Genomic DNA, 15,343 nt, shown 5'->3' on the forward strand with positions numbered 1-15,343 from the left:
CTCTTATGTACAAGTTTCATGAATCAGATCCATAAACTTTCAAAGTTATGATGGTAATTCAACAGATACACCCAATTCGGCCAAAGTTCATTGACCTTTGACCTTGGTCATGTGACCTGAAATGTGCACAGGATGTTCAGTGATACTTGATTACTCTAATGTCCAAGTTTAATGAACTAGCCCAATAAACTTCCAAAGTTATGATGGTAATTCAACAGATATCTCCAATTCGGCCAAAGTTCATTGACCCTAAATGACCTTTGACCTTGGTCATGTGACGTGAAACTCATGCAGGATGTTCAGTGATACTTGATTAACCTTATGTCCAAGTTTCATGAACTAGGTCCATATATTTTCTAAGTTATGATGACATTTCAAAAACTTAACCACAGGTTAAGATTTCGATGTTGATTCCTCCAACATGGTCTAAGTTCATTGACCCTAAATGACCTTTGACCTTGGTCATGTGACATGAAACTCTAATAGGATGTTCAGTAATACTTGATTAACCTTATGGCCAAGTTTCATGAACTAGGTCCATATACTTTCTAAGTTATGATGTCATTTCAAAAACTTAACCTCAGGTTAAGATTTGATGTTGACGCCGCCGCCGCCGTCGCCGCCGCCGCCGCCGCCGCCGCCGCCGCCGTCGCCGCCGCCGTCGGAAAAGCGGCGCCTATAGTCTCACTTTGCTTCGCAGGTGAGACACAAAATGATATATCACATTTTATATTTTTTTTCCTTTCCTTTTCATGTTTCTTTTTCCTTTTTCTTGGTCATGAAGGGTTTGGGGATCCATGCTCACCTATCTGTACACCAGTAAAGATTATCATGATTATTACCTGTTTTGTTGTGAGTTGACTCTCTTCTTCATCATCTTCTTCTCCTCTTGACAATCTATCTTTTGAATGTTCTTCCTTAAGAGCTTCATAGTGGGCTCTTCTCTTGGCTAGTTTTGCTTCAAGTCTGAACCATATGAAAAACATGAAAATGTTATATTTTCAATGCTTTCCTCAGAGGTTAAAATTTTAACATACATGTACAGTACAGTAAGAAAGCAGTGCACATTAACTGTACACAATAAGATATTTGGCTGCTAGTTTCATCAGTAGTAGAACATTTCATACTTAAATTCAAATCTCTCTTTGAAGCAGACAAACATGAAGAAAAGTGCAAAAGAAATAACAAAATGTATAATGACCAGGGCCCTGTCTTACAAAGAGTTACAATTGATCCGATCAATCGTAACTATGGACAGCCAGCAACGTCATCATCTATTATGCTTGTTTGTTCAAAATATCTAATATAGCTATGATGTATATTCATACATTCATTGTTTTCTTGAAAATTCACTGCGCTTCTCTTTGCATACAGAGGACATTGTGCAAGTTTTTCGTAGAAAAAAATTATGACACTGATGGATTTCCATAGAGTTACGATTGATCGGATCAATCTTAACTCTTTGTAAGACGGGGCCCAGAAGGATACATTATCCCTTCAAAAATCAAACTTATATCATCTAAACCATTTTTCCAAAATTATACAGCTATATTACATTTCATATTAAACAGTACAGAATGATCCTACAGCAACTAGACAGTGAGTAGATATTTCAACAAATCATACAGTCAAGTACGGTAAATATAGATCATTTCAAAAGGTGAGTGTTTTCAGTAATCTTCATCCCAATATTCACAGTACAATGAATTTCAAATATTAAATGGAATTAAAATTTTATCAATTCACTACATTAGACTGTATTCAAGCACCATGGACACTGAAAGGACGGTCAATGTGATATAAACTGTAAGGACCCATAAAAGTACATTATTCATTATTATCAAAATAATAATATTTCATTTTATATCCTAGTGACATAGATTGAATCCTCTATAGTGATTGGTTCAAATAGTATCATAAGACAGAATATATTTCAACTATGATGTTGCGTGACGTCAGACCTCGATATATTTTTCGCTATACCAATATTCTGACGTCATTATGTCAGAAAAATGGATATTTAGCTAAACTCTCGGGCGCACCGGCCAGCGAGCTCTCTTTCCCTGGCAAGTCCCGCGATGTGTCGGCGCAGGCACTAATCTGCAATTCCGCTGAGCGTGGTGGCTTGGAAAAAAGTAGGCAATTCAATGCAAGTAACCGGACTTTGCAAGCTCAGCACATAAATGTTGGTTATAAATTATTAAAAGTAGGATAAAAAACAAATATATCAGGCGTTTCATTTGAAAGCATAGTGGGAATTATTAATCCTCGGTTGGACTGGCAAAACTACTATGCCAGACCAACCTCGGATAAATAATTCCACTATACTTTCTCAAAGCCTGATATATTTGTTTACTGTATGTACTTACAGCTTCTGTTGTTTCAGTTTAGTCATCTGTAGATGATTATTAAGAGCTGAAACATTCTGCTCATGCTGAAGCATGATCTGTCTCTTTGACCTGTAGGAAGAAAATGTTGTAATGTATTCTAACTACAACATATTACAATAAAATACAATATCCATCCAAAATTATCTACTCTGTGCTGGCAAACTTTGCTAAATAAGGATACTTTTTCAGTAGATATTGCAAGCCTTACTAGTATATGGAGAAAAGACTTATATAATGGCAGTTTTTTTAACCGGAAGACAATAAAGACATCCTCAATCTTAAATTTGTAAAAAAAATATTGAATACAATATCATTAATTTCTTCAATTGTAATGTAATTTTCTTCCATTTATTGGTGTACTGGTCACCTAAAAACAAAAATCCCAGCATATGCCAGTGGGTAACATAAATACATGTAATAATGAAACAAAATACCTGGTCAATTCATAAAAGGCGCATTGTGAGTAATTTATTTTTCATATTTTTCATTAATTATTTTATATATTATATTTTCATCAAATAAATATCTTATACTTTATTCAAATTTATTCCAGGATTAATCTTAAATTGAGTTTATACAACCATTGAACAAATATACTCACTCCTCATCAAGGGCTGACTGTGTATCAATCAGCTTTGAGATGGTCCTTTCCTGCTGTTCAGCTAGCTGCTGCTGCTCAGCTGCGGCTCGTTTCTGCTCCTCTTCCCATGATGCTTTGCGTAATTCAATCTTCTCCTGCAGCAGCATGTTTTGACGTTTCTTCTCTTGATCAAGTTGCTCTGTAAAGAAATAACCCTACGTTAATGGCTGTACATGAAGAAAATACATGATGGGGGCAAAGAAGGTAGGAATAACCTCATCCCATAATGCACTTATATCTGTAATGGAGGAAATGGCTAGACTGATGTATGACTCTTCAATGGCTTTACAAAAAAAAAATTATTGATGGAAGAGCAAAAAAAAGAATAACCTCTTTATTTTTTTGGTCCCACATAAAGGGGGCCATCAGTACATAATTTATGGACTTGCCCAACACCCTTGCCTTCCTTCCTTATCAAACACGCAAATATAACAAAAACCATAAATGCTTATCTTCATTCCTTCTATGAAGAGCTATGAAGAGCTTAGACATACCTTCATAAGCAGTCACGTTAGCTTGATGTTTCTTGACTATACGATTGGCCTCCTTTTCATTCAGTTGTGCCCTTTCAACCAATTCTTCAAACAATGACTTGTCTTTCTCTGCTAACTCCTTCCCTCTCTCCTCCTCTAAAGTCTGTCGTGGTAGCATTAAAACAAATAAAAAAAGATAAACCAAGAAAACCATCAAGAGGAGGAAAACATAAAAATACAAACCAATAATTTCAAATATTTCATAGCATTAGCTCTAATATCAAAAGTTTTTCTCATGATTATATTTTTCTTCCACAAGGATCAGGTTTACATAGTCTTGGCAATGTAATGGGTCTTTCCTTTAACCATAATTTTCTAATTCATTGTCCTTTTTCTTTCAATCTTTCAGCATTACATGTATGTTATTCTTATTTCTCTGTCTTCACACTAATCAATTCATTGCTATTTTTACAAACGCATCCACGCTCATGTCATTAACATGTAATCTGAATGATGGATGTGCAGTAGTTTGCACCCTCTTAGTATGATTTGACCAATGCGGACCTTTTATACTCCGCACAACTGAGGATTACTTTTGTGAAACACCCCCACGCAGAGACAATCGTCCCCCAAACTAATTTCAGGATGAAATGAATATTGAAGTATACAAGTATAACACTATATTATTAAATTATCATCTTCTACAGAGGACTGAATTACATCCAAACTTCCAAGAAATCTAATATTTTACCTTCCTGAGTAGACTAAGTTCTTCTGCTTCATGGTAGTCAAGCTCATCAATCAAATCATTCTTCTCATTACGCTGCTGCTCAAGTAGATCATGATGAGCCTGTGAGGTCATAACAAAACATAAATAGCTTATTAATAAATTTAATATATATTTTTCAAACATATTGTATTTTCTAATTACTGTCTGGTCCCTCTCTTCATCTCTCTTTCATTTCATTGAGACAGTCACCTTTCTTTTTCATTTAACATGCTTGTAACTTTCATCTTTCTTATGCAATGTAAATTATGTGTTAAATCTTACTATATGTATTGTACCTTATGAATTGTTCAATTAATATTATGTATTATCACCCTGCCTATTGCCAGTGAAGGGGAATTTGTCCCATAATCACTGGCAGAGGACCTGGGTTTATTGTAACTTCTCTATTTGACTATGAAATAAAGATGATTTATATATATTAATTTCATTTGGATTGATGCAATATATCAAATAATGTATTTGATTCATTGGCCCGTGTTCTGAAGTCAGGTTTAGCTTAGACCACAGTCTAACTCGGTGCTAAAATTACGGGGAGCCAAAAAAATAAGAATCATGTTTATATTGTATATTTCGTATGATTACTATTTTGTTTCCTTTTGCTTTCATAGTGAAGAAAAATACTTCAAATATCATTCCCAAACAATTATGAAGAATTTGAGTGTCATACGAGTTGGTAAACTGAATGTGTACTGTAAGGGATGTGTGCTCCAATTGGCGCTCCATAGTTAAACCACAGCTTTAAAACAGGGTTAATTTAACCCTAAAAAGACTGGGAGGGGGCTGATTCAGCCCCCCCTCGACATTTTTCACGATAAATCCGCCGCGCAAATTGTTTTGACCGCATCGCTCGCTGACTTTTTACTTTCGAGTCTTGCGCAACTTTTGAGACCAAAATTGTGACCATATAATACATGTGCTAATCCATGTCAATGATTTTAGTGTACCGAGTTCCACTCTCGATTCCATCGTTTTACAGCACTCAGCTTAAGAAGACTCAAATAGAACTTATAGATCTGAGTCTCTGGTGGTTTTGTAAAAATTATGATTCTGAAGCCTTTCTCTCAAAATATTGCTTGCTTGTCATTAGCTTTAACATACCTCAACAAAGTCTGTTGGATTTACAACTTGTGGAGCCTTAGCTGCTAGTTTCTCTCTCTTCTCTTCTTGTTTCTTCTCTAGAGCTCTTAACTTCCTCTCTCGGTGCTGCTGCAGCTTATCAGCAAGCTCTTGACTCTGTTTCAATACAGCTACAGAGAAAGTAAAGGAGCATACAAATTATCAACATCTCTAATTTTGTTTAGTAATTGACTTTGGATACCTATGTTTGACAGTTTATGTAAAGTTTCATTTTTATTATTTTTTATGTCACAAATTTAATATCCCCTTCTTTTTAATGTGAAAAACAAACATATATTACTGTAATTATATAAAGGGGGAAACTTATTACCATGATAAATATAAATGAAGTGATAGGTTATTTTATTTCAAATACAAATTTCATGATACAATTAATCACAGTCTGATAATTTACTCAAAAATTCCTGTAAATGATTTGATATCCTTCATTATAAAGGGAATGTGAAATTCAAGCCTATGCTTTCAGCTCTCCTCTCCATTCTAACACTAAACTTATATATTTTTGAGTATCTAAATTAAAAAAACCTTCAAAATTTGAAGGTTATTTAACACTTGTGGATGGGGGAGGTTGTAAACCACTCACCAGCTTTGTGATTTTCCTGTATCTGTTCTAAATCAGCTTGATATTGTTTCATCAGGCTGTGAACAAAAAGATATATAATGGGTGAAAATAAAGTTCACTAATAAATGATGGATATGAACAAATAATAGTATGAAAACAGATGGATTCTTGACTGAGCTTGACTGAGCGCAGTCAAAGCTAATTCCTCCATTGAAGCCAGCAGTGAAATATACAGCACACCCAAAATGGAAATGCAATGCTGACAATAAAGGTATTTTCATAAATCCAGGAAATACAGAAAAATATTGAAGATTTGGGAAATCCATAAGAGAATAAGAGACTGGCAAATTGTTAAAGACATGAATTTGTGACGTCATATGCCATTAGCCGTCCCATATGCAGGCCTCGAAATAGGATTTTGGGGGGGCAAGGCCACTTTTTTGAGGGGCACTTTTCACTGAGGCCAGGCAGCAGAGGGCACCAAGGCCATACAAAGGGGCACCAAGGCCACTTTTTAAGGGGCATGTAATAAATCATTTGTAGGTGTTACAGTTTCGCGGCGTGGGGGGGGCTTTCCATAGTCGATGTTATACATCAGATTCATTACCAAACCACATTATTTACTTAAGAAAAAATGAACTTTAATAGTCTGACAACACTCACTGTATAAGGTTTTAAAAGAAAGTTTCATTATTCTTCAGAATCACTTCAGGACAGGATAACACATCATTGCATTGCTTTGAGTCTTGAATTTGACATCCAACATGTAACATGTACATATTAACAAATCAAGTAGAAGTACCTCTGGTAGAAGTAAATTAATTTCATCTAATTCTTTATCCAAATTACCTCATGTAAAATTGCACCAGCTACATGCTACTCACTCAATTCTAAACATGTACTTGTACGGATATATCGGAGGGAGGGGGGTGTTTCATAAAGCTGTTCGTAAGTTACGACTGACTTTACGCACGACTGGTGATACCTTCTTGAGCTACATGTAATTAAATGTGAATCTGATTAGCACCCAAGAAAGTATCACCGGTCTTTCGTAAGTTGTTCGTAATTGACGAACAGCTTTATGAAACACTCCCATTCAAAGTACTGTACTTACGCATCGCGCGCGCTCGCCAGGACAGTACAGCGCGCGCGACATTTGTGTAGTACACATACCGAGCTTGCGCTCGTCCATTCTTATGCTGCAGCTTACATAGCATATGTAAAGCGCGCTAGCGGCCGGCCGGCCGGCCAGCTGTGTATAGCTAGCTCATCATTCGTCGCGGCTTCGGACTAGACTGCATACATGCACTGGACGTCGCTGGTACAGCTAAGGTATTGAATACTTTTTGAGATCGGAGAAAAGTCTTCCTCGCTCAGAAAAAAAGGTGCAGACTTTCAAAAGGGGCACATTATATATCAGAAAAAGGGCACATTTATGAGAAAAAGGGCACCACGGCCATATAAAAAAGGGCACATTTTTAGTGGCCGTAACTTTTAGTAAAAAGAAGAAGGGCATGACGGCCAGTAATGGGGGCATCGACGGCCATGGCCGTCGATGGCCGTCGATTATTTCGAGGCCTGCATATGTCATGTAATTTAAATTCCATAAATTCAAAATTTTTAATAGTTCAAGATGACTGAAGACACAAGTAATTTCAATTTGTGGGAGAAAATCACATTTTATTGAACCTATAAAACGGCTAAGGGGGTAGCTTATTGCATGTGATATAAAAAACCAAACTATAATAATCCATATTAAACTCTGTTTAATCTTTGATGGATTTCTGCAAAGTCTTCACCAATTTTTTTTCCTTATACCAACTTAAACCAGGTGGCCAATACATAAAGCTGTTCATAAGTTAAGAGTCACTTTAAAAACTGGTTTAATGTGCTAAATCATCAACAATGAACATTTGGTGTACACCATTTACCCAGGGTAGGAATTAATTTTTTTTTTTAGGGGCTACTTTTTTTTTACATTGGGGCTACCACTGAAAATCTTGGGGCTATTTTCAAATTCATGGGGCTACTTTTTTTTATCGCATATCAGCAATTACCTTTTGACATTACGAGACTCACTGTGACGCCTAACAGCTCAGAACATTTTTTTTATCTCCCGGTGGTGGGGGAATGCCCTACAGGCCTTACAATAATCAACAGTGATCCCACCAGTCGCCTTCAACTTCATACACTTCAGATTTTAGCCAATCGAGGCCCCAAATGGCTTATTCAAACATTTAAGAAATCAGATTTAAATGTTTAAGTGTGTTTCGACATCCTAACTCCACATCCCCTTTACAACCACACACACATGGGCTTATTTATTTTTCATCTTTAATGAACCATGAACAATGAACCCCCCGCCCCCCCCAAAAAAAAAAAATTCTAAATAAAATTAATGAATAAAACAAACATAAAGGAGAGGGGGAGAGATGGAGAAAGAAAGAATTCAGATTTTTCAAGGTTAGAATCACAGGTGTGGGTGAGTGTTTGTGTGTGATTGTGACTATTAAGTGCACTTGGATTGCATATAAATTATGTTAAAGAAATGAAATCAATATCTTACTCAGTCTATTCAAATTCCGACACATAACCACAGGCTATGTACATAATATTGTACGTTCATGTACCTTAAGTTTTTCGCAAGTTATTTTGAAAACGCAGATCTCCACAAAAAATGCCTTTCATTCTGGGAGAGTCTAAATTCAGTGAAAATGTATTCGTTAATAACTTAAATATTAATCACAATGAAGAAATCATAAAGTGTTTTGACAGTTTTCAAAAATTAACATGAAATCTAAACTCTATCTGAAACAGAAAATCACCATCACTTTTAATAGGCCATTACTGATAGAATTCTCACCAGAGCTCTGGCAGAGAACATGAGCTCTAACTGGCTAGCCAACAGCATGCAAGTACCACACTCAAGCGCACGGCGTCCTCCTATTTTTTTTTAGATTGAGCCTTGTTTGATGATTTATTGTCTGATATTTACCCCTTTTAAAGAAAGAAATTAAAAAGTTATAATTCACAACTATAAGCGAAGTGATTTTGGATTATTAAGGCTCCGTTTTGACAAGCAAAGACAGCGACCGTGAGGATAAAAGACTAGCACATCGTATGTGCTGTGAACAGGGATTTATTTCCTGAGCAATTAAAATTACGATATCACAGAATTGTGATATCCCGAATGGGAAACGTGTGTATTAGATATTGCACATGGTGAAGTATGGAGAAACCATGGTATTGAAAAAGAGACGCACTTGGCAATTCGAAACTGTGCTTATCGTAAATTAAAAGTTCCTTGATATTAGCTTTCCAGAAATTTAAATTTATACATGTACGATATGGCTTCGCTGCTTATCCATCTCGCACTCCGACTGGACGATGTTGATAAGCAGAGCTGTCACAATCACCAGCTGATCGCTTACACCGCCTACCGTATGATGCATGTGGTCTCGTTACCAGCTGTGCAGTCTAATCGTGCACGCGTACATATGCATAAGCCATGCAGCAAGTGCGTCAACAATTCTAAAAAGCCAGTGCTAAAGACTATGCGTACTCCGCATCCCATATTGCATTGCGAGTTTATTTACAATCGCGAAGCTTCCGGTGTTGCGAAACTCGGATATTGCATGCAATGACCGTTCAACTTGAAGCTGGCAAGGGCGATATAAAAGATGCGCTTGCTCCGCCGCCGGGGAACGTAATTGTGTGAAGTATTTTTTGCATTGTCGATGGTATTTTATTGGGGCGATTCTAAAATAAATAGTCGCCCCAAACCATTGGGTTTTGAGAATTTTTAGGGGAGATTTGGGCTGTCATGGGGGCGAAATCGCCTGTCGCCCCCGTGTAATTCCGACGCTGCATTTACCACATGAAAGGGGGACCAGTCATTCTTAAAGTCGCACATATCTTACGAACAGCTTTATGAAACGGCCCCCTGGGTGAACTTCTCCTTTAAACTAAGTGTTGCTATTGATTTATCAAACATATGTCAAAAACCAAACTTGGTCAAATATATGTACGTCACACAAAACAATTCCTTCCCTACACAATTAATAGTTAATTCCTAAATCAAACGATCACCAATTCTCTAATCACAAGATACAATCTATTCCCTTTGGAATTGGTCATTAATTAAATTGACTCTAAAATTAAACAATCATTAGATCTAATCACTTAAATTCATCAGTCAATAAACAGATATCCAGGACTTATTTGCAAAAATGGTTGCAACCAAACACACCTTCAAAAATCAAACAGTAGTTAATATTCAACCAGTCCGAAACATGTATTTGGGACCATGAATTGATTGTTTTTTAGTTTCACTTATTCACACCTCATTTCTTCCACAGGGGAGCATTTCATGAAGAGATTTATCAGTGATTTTCACACAATAATTTGCTCACAGCCAAAGAGACGCAAGGATTTCTGTAGCTTGTAACAGTAGTCAGTGAAATTCACTATTTATCCCATGAAATGCTCCCCAGGTCCTTTACCTTTTGGCTTGTGATTGGTTGAGTTCTCTTTCTTGGGCCAGATAGTTGGCGACTTCATTCACACTCCTAACCCTCGCTTGGTTGGCCTTGTTCTCCCTGGTTGTAACATGTGAATACTGTTCAGACAGTGCTTGGCGTTTAGACAGTCTCTCATTCAGTATCTAAAGTTTGGAGAGAAAAAAATGGGAAGATTTTCAGCAAATCGCACACATCACGTCATCTTAAGGGTATAGAAGGATATACATCCAGCGATAAAAATAAAAAGACACAAAGTGTATTTGTATGTGCTGATTGTAATAATCATTTCCATTCAAAATGAAAAAATCACAACTTTCAATAAAAAGAATATAATTTTGCTTCCAAAAACAGGAAATTATGAAATTCAGTTCCTTAGATGTGTGCAGTAAACTTATAAAACAAAATAGAATAGTAAATAAGAAGAGCTTGGAATGGTAAAAATTTAGATTCCTACCTCCCAATTCAGAAAGGTTTGTAGGTTAAAGGTTGCATAATAAAATTAAATGATATTCTTACCGTAGCTTGTCTATTTTGTTCCTGACCGATCATTCTCTCAGCAGCAGCCATGTTTTCCAATAGTTTCTTCATGATGGCCTCAACCTGCATGTAAAGAGAATGCAAATTAGAAATTATTAATATGAATGGTACGACAGTGGGATAACAAATGTCTGTATCAACAAATTAACACATATTTCAATCCTTTAATCATGTGGTGCAAAATTTCATTCCCCCAATGACTTGATGATTAAATAAATACATACACAAACAAATATAGGAAAACTTGATACACAAATATGAAAAAAATAATAATAATAACAATGAGTAATAAATAAGCACATGATAAACCAAGACAGTATTCAATCAAGCAATTGAACACTAAACAAACAAGTAATAAATGAATTAATGAATAAATAAACAAACAAATACATTACTAATTAATTAATCAATAAACAAATAAATAAATAAATACAAAAATAATAAAGTGAATGAATTGATACACAAGAGTCTAAGAAAACAAATGATTAATTGGAACACTAGATTGAATATAAAAAATCGTAGAAATAAAAAGAGATCAGTTGATTTTTAATTAAATGGGAGGACTCAGTTTGAGTGGGAGGGATAAAGAGTTCAAGGAGATGAAGTGGGGCCAGATATTACACACAAATAAAAAACAAGTTACCTCGTCAGATGAAAGTCCTGCCTCTCTGCTTAGCTTATCTTTTACTCTGATCTGAGCATCTTGAACTAAGCCATCCTGAAAAACAAATAAAAAGGTAATACAGGTAATAATGTAGAATAAGGTAGACTTCAACAACGAAAACATCATACAAAATTCTATGAAGAGGAAAATAACTGATTTCATATTCCTTCATATGCCACACCAAATTTCATATGAAATGCATACATGCATGTGTACCAACTGACATTAGTTAACAGACTTAAAGTTATCAACTGACATTAGTTATCAACTGACATTATCAACTGACATCAAATGTCAGTTATCAACTGACATTAGTTAACAGACTAAAAGTTATATGCAACAGGCCCCAGGGGCCTGTTGCATATAGCTTTTTACCTGAGAAAACTCTGGTAAAATCTGAAAACTAAGGTTAGTTTGATTTCTGTCATTGACTTTAACACAGGGCAAAAACTGCGGTAAAAACAACCTGAGTTTTCTCAGGTAAAAAGTTTTATGCAACGGGCCCCTGGTCAATGTCTTGGTTGCTGTCATGTTAAGCAAGATGACTAGCAGGATATTCTTTAAATGTTACACTGTTTTACATTAACATATATGAAATGTTTTCATTACAAAAATCCTACCATTTTAAAGCAGCATTGTAAAATTGCTTAAATCAGTTCAATTTCAGTTCAGTTCAATTTATTCATTTTCTTATCATAAAAAAATAATGTACATACAATATGTACAGGAATGACAAATAATACGAACTTGAGGTTTCCTTCGTTAGCGTTATCAATGTGAATTTTACTAGAGGATCATCTAACACTCTTATCTTCCTAAAGCAGAGTGACCATTAAATCTTGATAGCATCCTATGATCACTTGTTAATTTCAACAGGATTTTCCAATTCAATCGCTAGGAATATTACATAGGCTTTTGTATCCTACCGGGTACCCATTTAACACCTGGGTGGAGAGTGGCAAAATGCCTTTGACTCACCTTCTTCCTGATGTAATCTGATCTTGAATTCTCCAGTGCTTCTTCCAAGGCTAGAGGATCCTTGATCAGATTGGACCTATTCTTCAAATCTTGTTCCACCATCAATTGAGTTGCTTCAAGAGAGTCTTTTGCCTCATGTAGTTCCTGTGAGGTCTTATCAATAAAGTCTGCAGCATACTTCTCATCCATCTTCTCCGCTGCCACAAACCTTCCAAGCAGGATTTCAAGAATATGGACAAACACCTAGATGAGGGGGATAAATGTAACAAAGACATAACTCTGGAAGACGCGCTAAACCATCGCCAATGAATATACCATTTACCACAAGAAGGGATCACCAGTTGTTCTTAAACCGCTTACAAACAGCTTTATGAAACACCCACCTGGTATGTTTGAAAATAAACAATTGGGAATCAGAATAAAATTGGAAACTTGTCTACTCAAACATTCACAGCAGTGTGCCATCTAACATGATAAAACATCCATATATTTTCAATCTCCTTTTATCTGGGATGCAATTTATAAAGTCGCATCTCAAAAAGACAAGAACACTCCTTTATTTATTTTCTAAAAGACATCAAAAAAGTCATAACAAAAAGGGGTTAATCTCTTTTTCTTTTGTATTACTTCCCTTGATTCATCCACATTCAGAAGGCTAGTGTACCATATGAACTATTTTCATGCATACAGTAATATAGATTAAAATGGCATCGCACAAAGATGATATGTATTATGTCATATGTGCAATTGTACACATGGTTTACAATTTCAAGTACATTTATTACACGGCTGATCGTTTCTTTCATTTCATTTATTTTACATTTCCAACCATCTTTAACAATAAGTTTTGTTACATACATCTTGAAATAATTACAATCAATAAAACAAGGAAACTTTTTATGTATAATAATCAAGATAAGCACGTATCAGGGGGCCGTTTCATAAAGCTGTTCATAAGTTAAAGGGGAATCCAACCCAAATAAAAATTTGTTTTTATAAGAAAAAGAAAAATCAGACAAGTTGATAGGTGAAGGTTTGAACAATATTGGACAAACAACAAGAAAGTTATGAATTTTAAAGTTTTAAATATTGGTGATCACTTTACCCATGGAGACTTCAAATTGGCCACATATGTGATGTCATAGTGATGTAAGGCAAGGACTACTCTTCCATGGACTCCAATACATATTATGGCTAAAATGTCATTTTTCCCAAAAGTTTTATTTCAAATTATATTTTTCTTTCATGAGGACATAAAACAATACACTACCTGGGTTATATTTAGATTACTGCCCCGGGGGAATGGGTACTTAGGAGAAAACCACGAATCCCTGATAATAAAGTACATGGCCTATGGGAAAGTTGTCCTTGCCCCTTGTCATAATTTAATTATCCAGTTGCCAATTTGGAATCTACATAGTATTAGTGATTTCAGTTTTAAAGTAGCTATAACTTTCTTACTGCTTGGCCGATTTCTTTCAAACTTTCACCATTCTGTTTAATTTATTTTTCTCCTTCCCAACACAACTGTTTAAGGCCAAGGCTGGATTCCCCTTTAAGAGCGACTGGTGAATCTTTCTTACGTGCTAAACCATCGCCAATTCAATATACCATTTACCACAAGAAAGGATCACCAGTCGTTCTTAGTCTCTCTTAACTTACGAACAGCTTTATGAAGCACCCACCAGGTCAGAAACGGAGGAAGCTGCTAAAAAGCGAAGCTTGTAGAATGCAGCCTCCTATTACATATTCGTATGACTAATGTAAACAAAACACAACAGACCCATGGATTTATTTAATTTCCAAGCAATTCATGGTAGAACTGTGTTTGAATGATTGACCTACCGATTCTCTCTCCTCAAGCAATTCCTTCTCCATGGACTTGGTTGCTTGGAAGTCTTGAAGACTAAGCTCAACTAGAGTCCTCTCACTGTCATCATTAATATAAAACACACTTTATGGTAATTATCAGTGGTACATGTATATGTGTATGCATGATACAAAAGACATTACATAACACTCTACAATTAGACAAAGTGTAACTTGTGATATTGAAGTTCTACAACACACTGCCTACATTTTGTTCTAAGGAATCATATATTAACACCATCACAGACAATTTCATTTAATTTCACAGCTCAAGGTTAACTCATATCACAATTTAAACTCATTTTTTTCATGAAGAATATCACATACATATAGCAATATATTCATAATCATTGTCAAAGATCAGCAAACAATAACATATTGGACCCTTAAAAGACAATTTACTTATCCATTATAAATTGGGTATATTGGAATTTCCTCAAGGGTGCTTCCATTTTCTTTGAACAAACTTTCAGCATTACCCTGCACTGTTCTTTATTATTGACCATTAAAATCAACCCTGCAAGCCACAACATGACTCGGTGGTAGAACAACTCTCAAATGACTCGGGGGGGGGGGGGGGGGTTCTAGATTCAAAACCCAATCAATATGGTAGTATCTTTTGTCAATGTATTAGGTAATAAATCTCAATGCAATCTCCCTGTAGAGGACTAAAAGCACTAGGACTCTTGGTTGCTTACTTTGATAAATCGTACACATATTCTCTTAGCATTCATTGGCTCGTATTCTGAACTCTGGTTTAAATTAAACCCTGGTTTAAAGTTA

General features: G+C 35.7%; 1 protein-coding gene across 3 annotated transcripts in view; it reads right to left on the minus strand.

The window, feature by feature from the left end:
• Positions 1 to 15,343, minus strand: part of LOC121425128 (trichohyalin-like) — a 32,472-nt gene that overhangs the window by 7,902 nt on the left and 9,227 nt on the right. For all 3 annotated transcript variants that reach the window (XM_041621118.1, XM_041621116.1, XM_041621117.1), the window contains exons 5-16: positions 14,537 to 14,621; positions 12,692 to 12,934; positions 11,693 to 11,767; positions 11,029 to 11,112; positions 10,495 to 10,655; positions 6,014 to 6,069; positions 5,392 to 5,540; positions 4,255 to 4,353; positions 3,525 to 3,666; positions 2,992 to 3,169; positions 2,370 to 2,459; positions 843 to 966 (exon numbers count right to left, since the gene is read on the minus strand). In XM_041621118.1, the coding sequence (XP_041477052.1) occupies positions 843 to 966; positions 2,370 to 2,459; positions 2,992 to 3,169; positions 3,525 to 3,666; positions 4,255 to 4,353; positions 5,392 to 5,540; positions 6,014 to 6,069; positions 10,495 to 10,655; positions 11,029 to 11,112; positions 11,693 to 11,767; positions 12,692 to 12,934; positions 14,537 to 14,621 (1,486 nt within the window). The remainder of the gene's footprint in view (positions 1 to 842; positions 967 to 2,369; positions 2,460 to 2,991; positions 3,170 to 3,524; positions 3,667 to 4,254; positions 4,354 to 5,391; positions 5,541 to 6,013; positions 6,070 to 10,494; positions 10,656 to 11,028; positions 11,113 to 11,692; positions 11,768 to 12,691; positions 12,935 to 14,536; positions 14,622 to 15,343) is intronic.

The sequence above is a fragment of the Lytechinus variegatus genome, chromosome 12 (genome assembly GCF_018143015.1).
Source record: "Lytechinus variegatus isolate NC3 chromosome 12, Lvar_3.0, whole genome shotgun sequence".
NCBI lineage: Eukaryota > Metazoa > Echinodermata > Echinoidea > Temnopleuroida > Toxopneustidae > Lytechinus > Lytechinus variegatus.